General features: G+C 36.0%; 1 protein-coding gene across 12 annotated transcripts in view; it reads right to left on the reverse strand.

The window, feature by feature from the left end:
* Positions 1–18,365, reverse strand: part of supt20 (SPT20 homolog, SAGA complex component) — a 60,577-nt gene that overhangs the window by 25,772 nt on the left and 16,440 nt on the right. For all 12 annotated transcript variants that reach the window (XR_007247714.1, XM_048532395.2, XM_048532405.2 and 9 more), the window contains 7 exons: positions 16,023–16,094; positions 13,560–13,726; positions 11,723–11,755; positions 11,507–11,624; positions 10,158–10,266; positions 8,554–8,715; positions 2,179–2,491 (listed from right to left, as the gene is read on the reverse strand). Coding sequence is in view for 11 of the 12 variants with exons in the window: in XM_048532395.2 (XP_048388352.1) it covers positions 2,179–2,491; positions 8,554–8,715; positions 10,158–10,266; positions 11,507–11,624; positions 11,723–11,755; positions 13,560–13,726; positions 16,023–16,094 (974 nt within the window). In the remaining variant the exon portion in view is untranslated. The remainder of the gene's footprint in view (positions 1–2,178; positions 2,492–8,553; positions 8,716–10,157; positions 10,267–11,506; positions 11,625–11,722; positions 11,756–13,559; positions 13,727–16,022; positions 16,095–18,365) is intronic.

The following is an 18,365-nucleotide window of genomic DNA, read 5'->3' on the forward strand; positions in this document are numbered from 1 at the left end:
CCCATCACTTTGTAGGGTTGTCATCATACTTTGATTGAAGATTTATTTATATACTGTCAATGGAAATCATCACCTTTTAAGAACGTCACAGATATAAATAGAAAATTGCACCATTCTTTTACTGCATGGAATAACATATGAAATATAATTGTCTTTGAGAAGGGAGATATATAGAGTATAATATGAAAATTTCATTTTCAATTAAAGGGATAAAGGGACTAGGTAAAAGAGATTTTATGTAGAATGCTTCTTAGTAATGAGGACAACTACAGAAGGTAAGCAATTTAATTTCCTTCCATAATCAATATCCTTTTCACATTCCTGAATCTCACCCAAGAGGCAACAATTTGAAACCACTTATTTTGAATTATCTGTTAAGTTGAATGCTGATTGAGGAGTGATGTGAAAAGACTTGAATATTTGATTACAAGTTCTTGAGATAAGTCATCATTTCCTGAAGACACTGCTACTCTGGAGGAAGAGAACGTTTTTATTTGTATTGAGCACTTGAAAGAAAACTAAACTGTCAATACACTCGACAATAATTAAAAATTAAATCCAAACAACGGTTTGTTATAGTATGAAATTGGTTGCAAATATTAAATGCTATGTAAAACAACATCCTTGAACTTAGCCCGTGAAATAATTATAGGCTTAAGAGGAAAACCTTAACAGGGCCAAGAAGACTGAATGAAAGATGTTAGTGGATAGGATGAAGAGAATAGGTAGGATGCATGGCTAAACAAAATTTCAAAGAAAGTGTGGAATGAGGTAACTGAGTGATTTGAAAGAGTTGAAAAAACTGAACATAACTCCAAAAAACAATATTCTATGGATAGTGAAAACCTGAAATCATTAGAATGTGTAGGAAAACAATCAGGTCAGGTAGCAACTGAAAATATTGGTTGAATTTTCTTGAAGACCTGAAATATTAACTCAATTTTGTTCTCCACAGATCTATTATGACATGTTGGGGAGCTTTCAAAGTCTGTATCCCCAGCCAGGGGAAAATGTCTCTCATGAACAATGTCATGTCAAACTCTTCAGAATTTTTTAATAAGGTCACTTTTCACTCTACAAAACTCCAGCTCAGATAGGCTTGGTTTACGCAGTCTCTTATCAAAGCACAATCCTATCCTCACAGGAACTAATCTAGTAGGATCTTTGCTTTATTACCTTGAGGATAGGATACCCTTTCTTAGGTATGGAGACCAAAACTATGCACAATACTCCACGTGTGGTCTCAACAAAGCCTGTGAAATGATAGCAAGTCTTCTTTACACTTGTACACTAGTCCCCTTGAAAGAAAGGTAAACACGCCATTTGCTTTTCTAATTGTTTACTGTACATGCATAGTTGTGTTCCTTGGACGAATACAGCCAAGTATCTCTCAACATCGACACTTACGTTTCAAGTCTTTTAAAAATATTTTGCTTTTCTATTCTTACCAAATTAATACGCCTGTCGGTTTTCCACATTATACTCCATCTGTCAACCTGTTTCTCACCCATTTGTCTTTTACTGTCACTTTGTGTCCCCTTCATAGCTTTCATAACCATCTAGCTTTATATAATCAGCTGGTTTGGGATACAATAATCTCCATCTTTTCACCAAAATCATTAAAATAGACTGTAAACAGCTGACCGTCAGCATAGATCCTTGCAGCACTCTAGTAATTACTGCTAACTGCCTTGAAAATGCCCTATTAATTATACTCTGCTTTCTGTCCATTGACAATCGTCAATCCATGTTAATATGTTACTTGTACCTCCATGAGCTCTTTCTTACACTTGGAAAGTTAAATCTTTCCTTATGTTTCTGAAGTCACAAAATCTCTTTGACAAACAAAACAACTGGAATAAACAAGCTTGTGGAAAAAAATTAAAACTCATCACGCAGAACCACTATAAATGCTACAAAGGTACAGCAGCAAAGAGAAAGGTGAAATTTGCTGCCATAATGGCATCAAGTGATATTATTTCACCCCATAATTTGATGGATTTGCTTCTGTGCTACATGAAAGATGTTGAATGCAGTGCCAGAACATGTTGTTATCAGAGTCAGCAACAGCAAAAGTAAACAACATTGAATAAAAGTAAAAATACACTTTGGCCTTATATGATTAATACAACAATTAAAATGTTTTAACAGGGTTAAAAGATGTATAAATATTCTTACCAAACTGAGCCCACTACATTGATGAAGTTCAGACTCGCTGGGTTTGTCATCACCTGGGAGGATGAACTCCCTGTTGTAATGGAAGTTACCATAGTGGAAAGAGGAATGGTCATTACTGGCAAAGCTTGACTGAGGGCCATCTGCTGTTGGGCAAAAGGGGTTAAAAGGGTCTGCGGATTGAGGCCTGATTCTTGTGTAGATGGGGTAGCTGAGGGGGTGGCTGTAGATGCTGGGGTTTGCACATCAGAAGGGTGTGGAGTTGATGAAGGGGTGTTGGTTGGTGTGGGGGTAGATGGCTTGGGAGTCCCAGATCCTGCTCATTAAGAAAACAAAAAGTGCTAGGTTATTACTTTAAAACCGATGTAGAGGTTTTCTGTAAAACTGAGCAAAAAGAAACATTTAACGTTAATGCGAAGGGGAAACAAGTTCACTCAGACAAACAGTAATAGTGACTTGCAATTGTATGTACTACTGTTTGTAGATTTCATGGTCATCTGTAAATGAGAAATCAAGTCACTTTCCACCCATTTAGTTTGAATGATATAATAGTTTAACACTGCAGCTGTAGTATATAAGTAGGAAAGCTAGCCTTTGAAGATGTGTTCCACTGCCTAAATAGTTATTGGAAAAGATCAGATATAATTCAGTAGCTGCAACTTTAAACCTTTGCCTATATATATCAAAATAGTTAAATATTTAATACATAACATGTGACATTACACAATTAAATAGTTTAATATCATATTTTAGCCATACATGGAATGCAGTACAGAGGTGAATTAGTCTTTTACTCAGTTCTAAGTGCAGTAATGTTGGTGATACATATGTGGCAGTTGTCATGCATGCAAAGGAAACAAGTTGTTGTATTGCAACTATTGAAAATTTTTAGAGACCGAAAAACAAATTAATATACTTTAAGTTTGAAGTTAGCTTCTACCAAGGATAAGGAAGCACCTTTAATAACAGTTGCACTTGTCGTGTTTTTAGACTCTCCCAACAAGGTTATCTTTGAAGCATAAGAACTAAGCGGTCAAATTTTAACTTGAATCACAGAATTACTCGTAAAGCTCTATTTTAAAAAAACAACCGGAGGACAGTTTGAGAGTCCATAAATAAGAAGTCTGAATAGAAATTTGAATGTACCACGTAAATTATGCTAAGTGAAACAGAACACACACTATCTTAAGTTTAGTGTTCAAATAAGTTCAATGGGAACTCTATAAATGTCCTTCACATTTAACAAAGTAGGAAATATTTCTTAGTGGCTTTTGCAAAGAGTCAGTAATTTGTTCTATATTTTCACAAGCTATGCAGGAGTGTTTGAAACAAGTAATGGAATAAAAAATCTCACAAACTCTAAAGTTATAAGCCATTTGTTTAAAAAAGATGCACAGTCTCAAGGAACTGATGCATGCTACCTTATATTAAGTCATTAGGTTTAGGCTCAAAAACAATGAATTCACTTTTTTACACGCTTAGGTGGTTGCTTTGACGTACTGTATCCAGGAATGCAATTTCAGAAGAAAAATTTAAAAAATAATAATTGACAAATATGTAAAATTAATGTAATTTTCTCTCAAAATATAATCCAGTTTATATGTTTTATTTTCAAACTGAATTCTGCACTTTGATTTTGCTTCACTTGTTACTCATCTTGTAATTGTTTCACTCCTTTAAGTCCTCCACAGGTCTCATGCACACAGCTCCAATAAAACTTGAGACCATTTTTTTTCCCTACATGCTCACTAATCTTCTGGTTCAAACATGGATTCCAGTGATTTCATACTTCAGTCACGTTGTTCATTTTCAAATCTGCTTCAAATAATTCTAAATTTTTAGAATCTCCATCCCCTCATTTTGTTTCACATTTTCCCAAACTACCTATTTCTACACTATTTATGTGCCCTCTATTTATTTCATAGCTAATGCTTCTAACTATTACTCAACTCAAGCCCTGTTTCTTCATCAGTCATGATTTCATCGAGTTTGTGTGTCTAGTTGCAGTATAGGAATTTTCCTCTCGTGGGCTGGTCAAACTTAAAAGACTATTTTCCGTGTGCTTGTAACACTAAACCAAATTCTTAGCTTGTCCAAATCTGCATATCAAATATCAACTTTATCAAGCCATGGCTTTCGTGTCCACACAAAGAATTTAGCCACAAAGAAGATATCTAAGACAAAGATCTCTATAAGGCATAAAGACAAATAGAAGATCATATTGAGCAGTGCAGCAGGTTCAAATGGTCGAATGGCCTATTCCCGATCCTAGTTTTTATATTCCACAAATCTCAAACTGAATAATTTTTAAAAGTGAAAAGACTTGCATTTATATAGCGTCTTTCATGACCAGTGGACATCCCAAAGCACACGCTAGCTTGAACCCATCTATGGTCAGATGAGAACTTAAGTAGAAGAATACGTTACAGTTAATGTAACAAGCAGGGTATGTATACATTGCATCCAATGGTTTTTATTCTGTTTATATCACATTTTATGTAACGAAAATGGTACAAGTCAGACATAAATTAAATATTGCAAAATAAACCAAGATACAAATTGCAGAGTAAGTTATGATGTCATTTCGAAAAATATGAAAAATCTTTAGTGATATGGTGTTAACATAAGAACTACAAGCTATAAACTGTATTGATATATTTTCACTAACTACTCTTTGAGATTAGATTTGTACATAAAATTTTAGAAAGGAAATTACTATTAAAAAGATATCCACCTTTATTTAACTTTAGTCTGCTTTTAAATTTGCAGGTTCAACTTCAACATGCCCTGTATATTGCTTGGTATATGATTACGTGGGTTGTAACTGCAATTATAACTTTTAGTTATATCTTACAAATTCTTAGCAAGTAATTTCCATAAATCCTTTGAGCTGCATAGTTATACCATAAAATGTACATTTACAAAAGTTTAAGATGGTTTGTCTGGAATTCTCCTAAAGCAGTTGGCAAACTCATGTGACTGTCTGGTTCAGATGTCCTGCTAACCATTTCCTCTTTGAAACCCACTCATATGTAGGTGTAAAATTAATTAATGTTAAAATTAATTTGATCCTCTACTATTTCTAAAATCTCTTTTTACTGTTAGGTTTACTTGCTTGACCAATATCTGAGGCTTGCTTTGTAAATTGAGGCTTGGTATTGTACAAGATTTAAGACAGTAAAGGGTTAGATTTGAGCAGAATGATGCTGGTCAATAGTCTGGCAGGAGAAGATTCACTGTATAAAGGAAGATGAATCAATTATTCTTAAATATTTTAGAAGATTCAACCACTGAATACTTATGATAATACTGTTTTCAATTTGAATATAGCTACATATAAATCTATTCACACTAATTCCACAAAGCTGCAGGTTTTGCTCTACTCTACAGATGATTTGAACAGTTTTCTGCATATACCCTACTGGTACATCCAAAGGTGAAAAATAAATTGTATTGTGGAAGAACATGCACTTGGCTTTATCTTGGCTCATGAAGCATGACTCAGCATCTCTATGGGTGTACATACACACACTGGATAACAGCAAACTAACATGCATTTACATAAATGCAGATACAACGTCTTTAATGGTTTAAAAATGTGCATTGTGTGTGCACCATAAATTGTTTGAAAAATTACTGAAGAAACAAATTCTTTCCACACGTCTAACCTATATTTTCACCAAAGTGCTCTTCAGTATTAGTTATTCTGCAGTTTTAAATATTTTTAGTTAAAATTGTCTAGGTGTATTATAAAGTAGTTTGATACAGTTATTACAATTGTGAGACAGTACAGTGACTTAAGAGTCATTGAAGCAGAAATGTTGTAACGAATAAAAATAATTGCTACAAAATATTTATATTGAAATATATCACTAGATACTTATATAGTTCTTTTCATGTCTAAACACTGCAAAGCACTGTATACAGTGAAATACCTTTTGAAGTGCAGTGATTGCTATGTTAACAACAAAGCCATTCTGTGCCAGCAATATTCCCCAAAAAGCTATGTCCGTCATTAGCTGGTGCTCATCGAGTAAAAGTGTCTTCCTTCAAACAGTGGTACAGAACCTTTAACGTTCACTCAAACCACCAGATCAGGCAGATGGGAACTGTGTTTAACATGTCATCTAAAAATAGACATCACTCATCTGACCTGTTTTGTAGTTTTCATCCAATTTCATTAAGTGCAGTTGTGAGATGGAAAAAAAAATCATCTACTCTGCAACCAAAATTACCGCCAACTAATTCAAGTACCAAGTTCTGTTCCTCTGTCACCACCATGCTTGTTTATGGGCATCAGGTCTTAATCTGGCAAAAGACAATTTCTAAAGTTGTCATCATTATTTCACATCTCCAGGTCCTAATCCTCGCCATCTTTGTAACCTCCTTGTGCTCTACAATCCTCCGAGATCATTGGGCTCATCCAATTCTGACATCCTATACATTCCTGATTTTCACCATTTTTACCACTGGTGTCTGTGCCTTCAGGTGCCTAGGCCTCATGGCTTTGACCATAGTCTATTAGGCTGGATATATAATTGGCTATTTAATAGGAAACCAGGTGTTTTGGATAGTTGGGTATATTTTCAGGTTTCAAACTGGAACTAATGGAATACCACAAATATTAACGTTGAAGCCTCAACTATTTTCTAACTGTATTAACCACTTGGTTGAAAGAACCAATTATTTTGCAGCCTAAGTGCTTAGATTACAAGCAAGTTGGGAAAGCAAATTGTGAGGGGGACTCTAAGAATCTGTAAAGGGATACAGGTAGATTGAGTTGGCTAAAAAAAATTAACAGATGGAGAATAAAGATTAATACGACATTGTCCAAAAGAATTAAATGGTAAGGGACGGCTGAATGTAGTAGGACATGGGGACATATATATCCTGTGTCCTTGTATGTGAACCATAAAAAGTTAGCATGACAGCAAGTAAAGGGAGGGAGAATGAATTTAATTACGGAAGTCTTACTACAACTCTTCAAGACACTAGAGCAGAGTACTGCAGAAAGTCTGTTCTCCTTAATTAAGGAGGGATATAATTGCATTGGAGGCTTGGTTCCGACAGGATTTACTAAGTTGATGTGCGAGATGCAGACTTCGTTTTGTGAGGGAAGGTTGAACAGACTAAGCCTATACTCATGGGAGTTCAGTGGAATGAGTGGTGATCTAATTAAAGCAGGGGTTTGACTTAGTATACACAGAGAGAATGTTTCCCCTCATGGGGTTCCAGAATTAAGGGCTCAGTTTAAAACAGACATTTAGAAGAATTTCTTCTCTCAGAAGTTTGTTAATCTTTGTAATTCTATATGGCAGACAGCAGCAGGAATTGGGCTTGTTAATAAATTTGGAGCTGTTTTAGACACAGACTTTTGAGGTTATTATTGGTTGGCGACGCTGTTCAAGATAAACAGATGATTAAAAACTGAGAGTATATGCTAGGTTAATTGTTTTTAGTATGCTGAAGAGAGTCAGTTAGGACATTCAGTAGGTAAAGAGGTACTGATCCGTCATGTATCGTTATCAAGGAAAACATCTGTTTTGTTGCTTCCGAGTGCATTCTCTGGCAAGGATCCATTTGCAAGGTTATCGCGGGGGAGTACGAAGGGGGAAGGACAGAAAAGTGGAGTTAAAGCCACAGTCAGATCAGACATGAGCACATTGAACAGCAGAGCAATCTCAAAGGTCATTCCAGCTCTTATGTTTTCAAACCCTGAAGTTCCTTGTTTAAATGTAGATGCCTCTCTTTCCTCTTTTAAGATGCTGCTTTAAAAATTCTTCTTTGACCAAGCTTCAGGTCACCTGTTATAGCTCCTGTTGTGGATTAGTGTGAAATTTTGTTTGAAAGCAGTCCTCTGAAGCACCTTGCAAGAATTTCCTCAAGGCGCTATATAAATGCAAGCTGTTGATAGCATCTATGGTTATATTAAATAATTCCAGTTCAAATTTCTAATGCCATTTTACCACTTACGAGGCTAATATATGATGTGCTTCTTTAAGTAATTTTGCTTGTCTTACAGAATTAGGTAACCTCAAGCATGTAAATTCCAATTCATTGAAATTATCACTATGTTTTATCACCAACTCTTTTATACATTCATTGTACATCAATGCTTATAAAAGGTTCAATCTATCAACCACAACACTCATTTATTTTTACTTTGACTATTTTGAGTACACAGACATACAAAATGAGGTATTATACAATTATATACATCAAACTTAATTAAATAATACATTTAAGTGTGGCACAAATTCAACATTAGAGAAGGCATTCTTAGGGAAAAGCCATACTAAGCAATTTAGCTTCTTGATGTGTATATACACCACTAAACGGAGAACTAGTCACAAATATGTTGCTAGTTATTCCACTCACTTTGTGAAGAACCCACTGGAGACATTGCTGGTGGTGAGAGGATGTTCACTTGATTAAGATCCATAGAATGCTTTCTAGACAGGCTAACACTTTTGGTTGGAGGAGGAGGGGGAGTTGTGGATTTCAGGTGGCCACTTGATTGCAATGGACTAAACACATTTCCTAAAATAGAGCATGAATATATTTTAGTTCACTATTCTATTTTTAAATTAAATTTACCATTAAGCTCTGGGCAAACGGACTGTCTTAATATCCCAATCCCCACATTTTCCATTTTCTTTTGTCCCTCTCTTGCTCATCCTAAAGACAACAGGTACAATTTTCTCTACAAGAAAACAGACGGACCCATTTTCTAGTCCTCGTCAATCTCTCTCCCTATTTTCTACATTGTTAACATTTTGAGGCAAAGGAAAACTTACAGGCAGAATAGGCTGCTTCATCCAACCAATCTGTTCCTTTACTGATTAATTACCAACTTAGTTTCTCAACTTTTGACTTACCAATATATCCTTTTTTTTCAATACACAAAACACACACCTCCACAATACAAGTGACAGCATCATATAATCACTTATTCTTTTTTCAAAGAAGAAATCAGCTTTGTCTTAATGCAATCAGAAAATCCTTGACAGCTCACTCAAATTGATAATGTATACTAAGGAGATTATTTATCACATTAATTGCAGACAATGTCAAATCTTGAAGAGTTTTTCTCTTTAATTTTTAGAGTTTCAAGCATACAACTGTGGTAATCTACCAAGTTGGTTCGATGAGGCATGATTGAGCAATTAGCAAGACAGCTCATTTAAAAGCAATATCCCTGTTTTGATCTTTGAATATATCAATGGTGTGACTATCTTTGAATTTCTGGGTCCTGCAGAACAGATTTTACGCTGACTCAAAAGGCATTTAATTAATCAGACAACATCATTTTCCATGGCTGTTTGCGACATGTCAAATAGGATTGAAAATGCAACAACATTCTACCAACGCAGAAATGTAGTTATTTTCATATATTGTTGTTAAAATTCTCCAGACAAATGCAATGTTACAACCGGATAAAAGCTCAAATTTTATTTGCACTAATTACTTGTTTTAAATCAATCACATTACCATTTACAAAAAAATCACATTTATAGGCTTCTTGCTTTACTAGAAAAACAGACTAGCCAAAAAGCGTTTGGCGATGTAAGAAAATTATTTGTAGGCCTTTCAAGAATATCTTTTAATTCATTTTATTGCTGAGAACGTTCAACATTTTTATTTGATTTATAAAGCCAATATATTTATTTTATCTAGGAGCTATTATCATTTGGATTTGAGAATGCCTTAATTAAAATGCAATCAAAACAGAAAGGATTGGCATGAGAAACAGCAGGGACATTGGCACAAGAAAGCAGAAATGCCATGATGAAATAATAAGGCCAATATAGAATAGTACCTTAATTCCAAGAAGCCACAACAATGTTATATTTTGATAATAAATCTTTGCTAGATGTTTCAGGTCCATTCTTCTGAAGAGTAATCATCTTCACTTGTGAATCAACATAGGCATAATCAGAGATGACTGAAGTTGCGAAACAAACAATCATAAAAACGTTTACCTGAAGAGCTGTTACTGGCTCCACTAGGGAGTTTTATGGGTGGCGGTCGGTGCTTCACACCCTTCCCCAGTATAGAAGACTGGACAGATCCAGAAATTTCTTCAGATTGCTGCAAAAAAAAATAACGTGACTAATAACTTTGGAAGCAACAACAAGAAGGCAGATTACTACCTAAATGGCTGTAAATTGGGAGAGGAGAGTGTGCAGAAGGACCTGGCTTTCCTTGTGCACCAGTTGCTGAAGGTAAGCATGCAGGTGTAGCAAGTGGTAAAGAAGGCAAATGATATGTTGGCCTTCATTTTGAGAGGTTTTGAGTACAGGAGCAGGGATGTATTGCTGCAGGTGTACAAGGTCTTAGGTCACACCTGGAATATTATGTGCCGTTTTGGTCTCCTTTTCTGAGGAAGGATGCTCTTGCTCTTGAGGGAGTGCAGTGAAGGTTTACCAGGCTGATTCTGGGGAAGACAGGGGGCTGCTATATAAGGAGAGATTGACTAGGTGAGAATTGTTTTCACTGGAGTTCAGACGAATGAAGGGAGATCTCACAGAGACTTATAAAGTTCCAACAGGAGTAGACAGGGTAGTTGCAGGGATGATGCTCCCGATGCTGGGTGCGTCTAGAACCAGGGGTCACAGTCTGAGGATTCGGGGTAGATCATTTAGGACGGAGACAAGGAGACATTTCTTCACCCAAAGAGTGGTGAATCTGTTCAATTCATTACCACAGGTAATAATTGATGCCAAAGCAATGCATGTACTCAAGAGGCGGCTAGATATAGCACATAGGGTGAATGGAATGGAAGGTTACGGGGAGAAAGCAGGATAAGGTTAATGAGCTGGACAATCAGCCATGATAGTGATGAATGGCACAGCAGGCTCAAGTGGCCTCCTCATGCTCCTACCTTCCATGTTTCTATAAAATTACTGACTGACAGTAACACAATTACTTTGGTATATTAATGAACATTAAAAACAGCCGTCTTTTCAAGATCAAATCAGTAGCTGTAAATAAAATATTACTTTGTTTTAAAGGGGAAAGGTACTATTTTAGGGTTGAATTTAGGTGCAGTAAAGGTTGCGTAGTTTCACAGAGACTTATACTAGAGACAGACTTAATTGTTTTATGCTCAAATTCAACTTTGCTTAGAAACTACAAAGATTTTTGAAGGTGAGGTTCTGTTACATGAAATAATACACAGAAAAACTAATTTTAATTAGAATTTCACTAAGATGAACCATCCAAAATATGGATATAAATGGACAGAATTCTTCAAGGAAGTAATAATACTGAATTTGAACCAAATATAAATTCAAACATAAAAACTGAAAAACATAAAATGTAAACTCACCTCAATTTCTTTCCCAGGAGACAAGTGACTTTGGCTCACTGAGCCAGCTGAATTGTGAGAAATCTTCACTGGGCACTTGGTATCCTGTTGCAAAACCTCAAAATACTGCCTTACAAACCTGCAGATTAACAAGATGGGTTTTAATCACCATACTCTTATAATGAAAACTACAACATACAATATGTAGAGAAGGACTGTAAAATTCAGGGCACTCACCTGTCAGCTTCTGCTTTTGTACCTATAGGGAACCTGTTGTACAAAACAATGTTTTTCAGTTTGGATTAGTGGAACCATGATTCAAATGCAAACACACTTCTGTAAGTTTGATATGATCACCTCTGACTTAGAATGATATGGGTTCAAGCCCTAGTTTAGATGTGTTCATAGTCATTAGCTGAGAAGTAGTCAGCTGCCATCTTTTAATACAATGCGAAGCTGAAAATTCATATGGGAATCAGGCAGATTTAAAAGAACCGATGGATATTTGAGGAATATTAAAGTCAGTTACTGGTAAACATTTTTCCCTCAAATACTAAAAAGAGAGAGTCATTCATTTTGTGCATGTGAGACAAATTGACTGCTGACTCAGTCTAGGACAGAAGTGGTGGAATTTCAAAAATACAGTTGATTAACTCAAATACATTTTGGACTTTTCTGAAATTTTGCTGTGTCATATAACCAGAAAGATGCCTTGATCATTTTTAATCTCATACATCTGGCAACTCTTTGTGACATCATAAAGCGCAACAGTTTCAGAACAAAATGATAAATTGCATTTTCTGGCTGAATAATTTTCTAACCTGAAACAGTTTAAGAGGAATCATTAAAGTAAATATCAAGCCTCCCTGCTAACATTTTAAACTATTGCTTAGAGGCAGTGGACAGCATTCAGCTTATAGCTTTCTCAGGTGGCAATGTAGACAACAGTTAAGGATGGGAAAGGAGAGGTGACAGAACAGGATAAGAAGGCAATGGTTGTTTGCGATGGTGGGGGACTGGAGTACCTGTTAAAGAAGGAATGACCGGCGGGGGTTAAGTCAGGGTCACTCAGATAGGAGAAACAAACAAAAGATTCTCAGGGGGAAGATTTAGTCAGCAATGAGCAGTACCAATAATGGAGAAAAGCAGGTAGGGAAATTAAAACCTGCCCCTCTCTTCCCCCTTGGATTTCTTTTTAATACTGTAAGGCTTTCCCATTCATAATAACTGCATTTTTTTTGAAACAATAATCATTGCCACCAAAAGCAGTTCCTGTTGCAATACTTTTAGAAATATTCAAAATATAAAACTGGCTCCCACTACTGATACTGGGACCCCTGAAGACCAAACTCAAATGAACCCAAGGTGGTGGTACCATGAACAGCACATTGTTTGTTGGTCCTTAAGTTTGAAGGCAACCACAGGCTAAACCTTGAAGGTGAGAGATCTTCGAGGTAAGTATAGATAGTGAGACTTTAAACATTACAATCGAGCCTGCCAGAAATAATATGACATACAGACATACAAGAAATGCTGCACACAATATTTTATATTTACTACTAGTAAGTATTGCTTATGACAAGTCAGTATATTCTGTTTTAAATTATAATAAAGAAATATATAGGAACATTAATCAGAACTGATGAAAAGTAACAGGCCTGAAATATTAATGATGTCTCTCTTCACAGATGCTGCCTGATTTACTAAGTATATCTGGACATTTGATTTTTTATTTTTGTTTGCGAGTAAGTGTTGCTTCAGTATCCTATTACAGCTCATGTGCATTAAATTAATCCTTTCACCAAACCTAATATTGTAATTATCAACAGCAGATCACTCCACAAAAGATGTTCAGACTGTAATTTCATCATTTGATTGATAGGAAATACATTAAAAACTACTCCCTGAAATTTCTTTCAACACCGTTCATTGGTGAAATTAGGCTTTTGGTCGTGCCTTTTAAGAAGCACAAAAAATATTTACTCCAAAACAATTATTTTGTATTCATACAGCTTACAGTTCAGTCCCAGTCCTATCTATTCTCTATCCTATGGTGCAGCAAACTCATACTTACGGGATATGAGTAACCAGGTGTTCGTTTTCTTCCTCTGGTTTGGGGTCCTTCGTCATTTGAATCTTACCATAAAACAGAGGATCATCTGATGACTGGTAAATTATTAACTTGGAGGCATGAATTTGTTCTGTTCCTTCCCACTCAAAAATATATTCATCCTTTGCTTCCTGAAAGGATTCAACAATTAATTATTTTTAATGACTAAATAAAATGTAACATTAGAGAGCACAAGAACAGATGAGAAGGTAAGTTTTACTGTCGATCAAATCTTTCACTAAAGGTTCTGTGGCACCGTGGGAGGCAACACCTGTAGAAGATCTGGGTCCAAGATTAGATTAGTTTAGATTAGATTACCTACAGTGTGGAAACAGGCCCTCCAGCCCAATAAGTCCACGCCACCCCTTGAAGCATCCCACCCAGACCCATCCCACATAACCCACACACCCCTGAACACTACGGGCAATTTAGCATGGCCAATCCACCTAACCTGCACAACTTCGGACTGTGGGAGGAAACCAGAGCACCCGGAGGAACCTCACGCAGACATGGGGAGAATGTGCAAACTTCACACAGACAGTTGCCCAGACAGTAGTAATTCCTCCTCATCTCAGTTTTAAAACTGCCATTCCTTAGCGTAAAACTATGACTACTCATTTTAGATTGCCTCACAAGGCAATATCCACTCTGTCTACTTTGTCAATCCTCTTTAGCATCTTAGTTAACTTATCCTTCAAAACTCAAGCTAGTATAGGCCTAAACCGCTACTCTCTTCACAAAACATGTCTCTCTGGAATCAATCTAGTGGATGCTCACTGAACAGCAATTACATTCCTCCTCAAGTAAGGCAATCAAAACTGTACCCAGTACTTCAGATGCCATCTCACAGCTTGTACAGTTGCAACAAAACCTCCCTACATTTATACACCATTCCTTTAGCAAATACCAAATGTCTATTTGCCCTCCATATTTCCTGCTGTGCCTGCATACTAGCTTTCTGTCATTCATGCACGAGGACACCCAGACTCTATACAAAAGCATTTTGCAGTTTTTTTCCATTCAGATAATGGCATTTTTATTCTTCCAACCAAAATGGATAACCTCACGTTTTCCAAGTTAAATTCCACTTGGCAAATTTTGACCTATTCATCTAACTTATTCATTTGTGAATTTCCTACCTTTTCAGTGCAACTTACTTTTTTTGCGTATTTTAGCATCATCTGCAAATTTGGTAATAGTACATTCTGTCCTTACATCCAAGTCAAAAAAAGTCTGAAAGTCTGTACTTGGTTAAAAACTGAAATAACTGTGAATGTTGTATATCAAAGGAAAAGCTCAGCATGTCTGGCAGCATCTGCAAAGAGAACAGCAACTGTGTAACCACTGTCAACTGCTATATAAATTCATCTTACAGCAATAATGTTGACTCTTAGTTAACACTTTGGGTCTAGTGGACCCAAAATGTTAACTTTGATTTCTCTTCACAGATGCTGCCAGACCCCTGTACTTGGTACTCCAAGACTGAATTCTCAGCTGTCGTTGTGCAACTAAGTAAAGTTACATAACTCAATAACTAAAGAGGAAAAAAAGAAGTCAACCCATGCAATCAATGTAAACTAATGTAATCAATTAATAAATCTATTAACAGATCAAACCAACTCATAAGTCAGTCAAAAAATAATCAAGCTTAAACAATTGTGTCACCTTCTGGAACTGAACACTGTCAAATTAAATCTCGAACATAACAAATAATTGTTTTCAGAATATTTATTCTAGTACTGAGACTTAAGTGCCACATTGTCTCGGCCTTTCAAACTCCACCAAATTGTGCTGCTTCTCCATGTAGGAATAAGCATGGTGTTCATTTTTGCATATCCTCTACAAGAATGGTACATCACAACTTTTTAGGGACAGAATTAATTCATAAATATAGCTATCAGCATTTGAAACAGAGACTTGTACTGAATAAGAATATTTAAACACTGCTGCCCATCACATCTCCTCACCACAATATGCCTTACCATATATACTTCTCTTGAGCTCATTCTTCCATTTAAACAATCAATAAACTTAAACCAGTTGACCAACAGAATAGTTTCAACAATATTACAATTGAAATCATTAGCTTCTGTAAGATGGTCAAATTATTTTCATAAGTAACCAAGACTATTACCAAATAAAATGCCTTGAACCTCAACTATAAAGATGTTTGTAATCAGCCCTCATTTTTTATAATGTGTGTATTTACTTCAAATTGAAATTTCATTTTCATAATTTAAAAAATCATGCATAAAATAATTCCAAATATTTTCACTTCCAAAACATCCTTAAACTGAATTAGAAGAAGGCACTTTCATTTTGTCCCACATTCCCAATGTATAAATCATTGCAATGAGAAGAACTGTAATTGGAAGTTCTGTTGGTGTCAGAACAAGTTCCACAAAACCAAAGAATCGAGGTACATACATGAATTGGCCAGACAGCTGTTTGCAAGTCATCAGATTTGCTAGCTTTTTCCACTTTTGCATACTTTTCCACCTAAAGCAAGAGCAAAATTTGTACCAAAATTAGTGGAAAGAAAACGGAAGAGCTGTAAGAAACCAGTGCATGAATTACTTTTTGATACCACAAAATTTGAAAATGTTAAAATTCATTCAAAAGCTGTATTTACACAAAGAGGGCCATCAAACTGTATGCAAGTTAATGACACAGGCTCAATTTCCCAGATGTCTACTTAAAGGCTGGTTTTGTGGGCTGCAAACACACAAAAAGGCTGAAATCCTATGAAAACTGCAAAACTGAACAAAGGACTATTGTATATCAATAGTACATTGTACATCAATAAGGGACTCAAAGATTCTGTTGTCAGACTCGGGTAATTTGTTGCATGGATTAGATTATGAAAACTCAATTTTATAGCATTCAGCTATCTGACTTCCGCAGAGTTTAAATTTTAATATTCAACAACAGCCAAGTTGGGGAGAAAGTTGACTCTGAAGCAGTCAACATAAAATAGAGAGGAAGTTGTGTAGTGGTAACATGACCAAACTAGTCATGCAGAACCACAGTTTAATGTTTCAGGAACAAGTTCAAATTCCACTACGGCAGATGGTGAAATTTGAATTCAATAATATCCGGAATGAAGAGCTAGCCTAACAGCAACCATGTAGCCACTGTCAACTGTTATAAACTCATCTTACAGCAATAATGTTGGCTCTTAGCTGCCCTCTGACAAATTAGGGGTGAGCCATAAAACCCATGAGAACTACTTGTTAGGTATCAGACGGTACTGAATACATAGACTTTCTTGTTTGTAGCTGAACTTTTTGGAATGGGGGATAATGACTAACAGAAATCTTAAATGTCTTTCAAATCAATTATTGCTAATAATGGGTAACAGCTTCTCAAAATGGCTCTTCTTTGTTTTGAATGATAGTTTCAACATCTCGAACAACTAAGTGCTGGTTTGTTCTTAGATGGTGTTACAGAATTCCACAACTAGTATAGGTGTACATTTTTGGTGTAGGAAATGAGTTAGTGTCATCTGACCGTTAAATTGATAGTGCTAGAACTGGTATACTAAACTTATCTTTATTTGTATTTCTACTGTAACATTACAGAGATATAAATGTTTGATCAATATTAATAATATAAAGCTTGATCAGTAACATCTTCCCACAACTTTAGTTATCTATGTAATGGGACAGGCAACGGCCTGGTGGTATTATGACTAGACTATTAATCCAGAGACCCAGGAAATGTTCTGGGGGCCTGGATTTGAATGCCGCCTTGGCAGATGGTGGAATTTGAATTCAGTAATAATCTGGAATTAAGAGTCTAATGATGACCATGAAATTACTGGCAATTGTCAGGAAAATCCCATCTGTTTCACTAACGTCCTTTGGGGAAGGAAATCTGCCACTCTTACCTTGGTCTGGCTGACACGTGACTCCAGATTCACAACAATGTGGCTGACTCTTAACTGACCTCTGGATAATTAGGGATGGGCAATAAATGCTGGCCCAGCTACTGATGCCCACATCCCATGAATAAGTAAATAAAAAAAACACTTTCTAGTGGAGGAGTGCTACCAACTCTTGAAAAAGCCCACATCGTGTTTTTGGGTGTAAAAATAACACAGTCTACCCAATGATGACTACTATGCTGTGACCTCATGTCAAGGACAATAAATTACATCTTTTTGTCTTGCGCATCACACCAGATTATGTTTGAACCACAAATTACCAGCCATGAAAATTTATAATTGTATAGTGCCATCAATAAGGCATCTCAAACCTTATGAATCTCAGGTAGAAGAGTGTATATCTTTAACTAAAGAAATTAAAAGTAGAGACAGGAACAAATCCAGCAGTGATGAAGGCAGCAGGTGGATTAGAGCTGGAGTAAAGAATACATCAAAAAAGAGAAAGGACACAAAAATATCTATATATGCATATTTAGAAAACCTCTGGAAACAGTTTGCTACCTGAGAGATGGATATTGTAGTTTCTTTGTTTTCTTTATAGAACTTCAATGTTGGTTAATGCGTCAGGACCCATTACAGGGGTCTTTACGGCATGTATTTCCAATCTTAAAATGGCTGTAGACAAATGCAACCGCAACAATGTAAATGGTACACAATGCTATATTTTTTTCTGTTTTGTCAAAGCTAATGGCAAGTTCTCTGGCAATCTGTGGTGAAGTAGCTCTTTACCACAAGATGCTGTTTTGTTTGATTTTGTTTCCACACTATTAATAGCATGTGTAGTGAACTGTTTCCTGATGATTTTTGGGTAATTACTGCACAAT

Source organism: Stegostoma tigrinum, chromosome 6 (genome assembly GCF_030684315.1).
Source record: "Stegostoma tigrinum isolate sSteTig4 chromosome 6, sSteTig4.hap1, whole genome shotgun sequence".
NCBI classification, from domain to species: domain Eukaryota; kingdom Metazoa; phylum Chordata; class Chondrichthyes; order Orectolobiformes; family Stegostomatidae; genus Stegostoma; species Stegostoma tigrinum.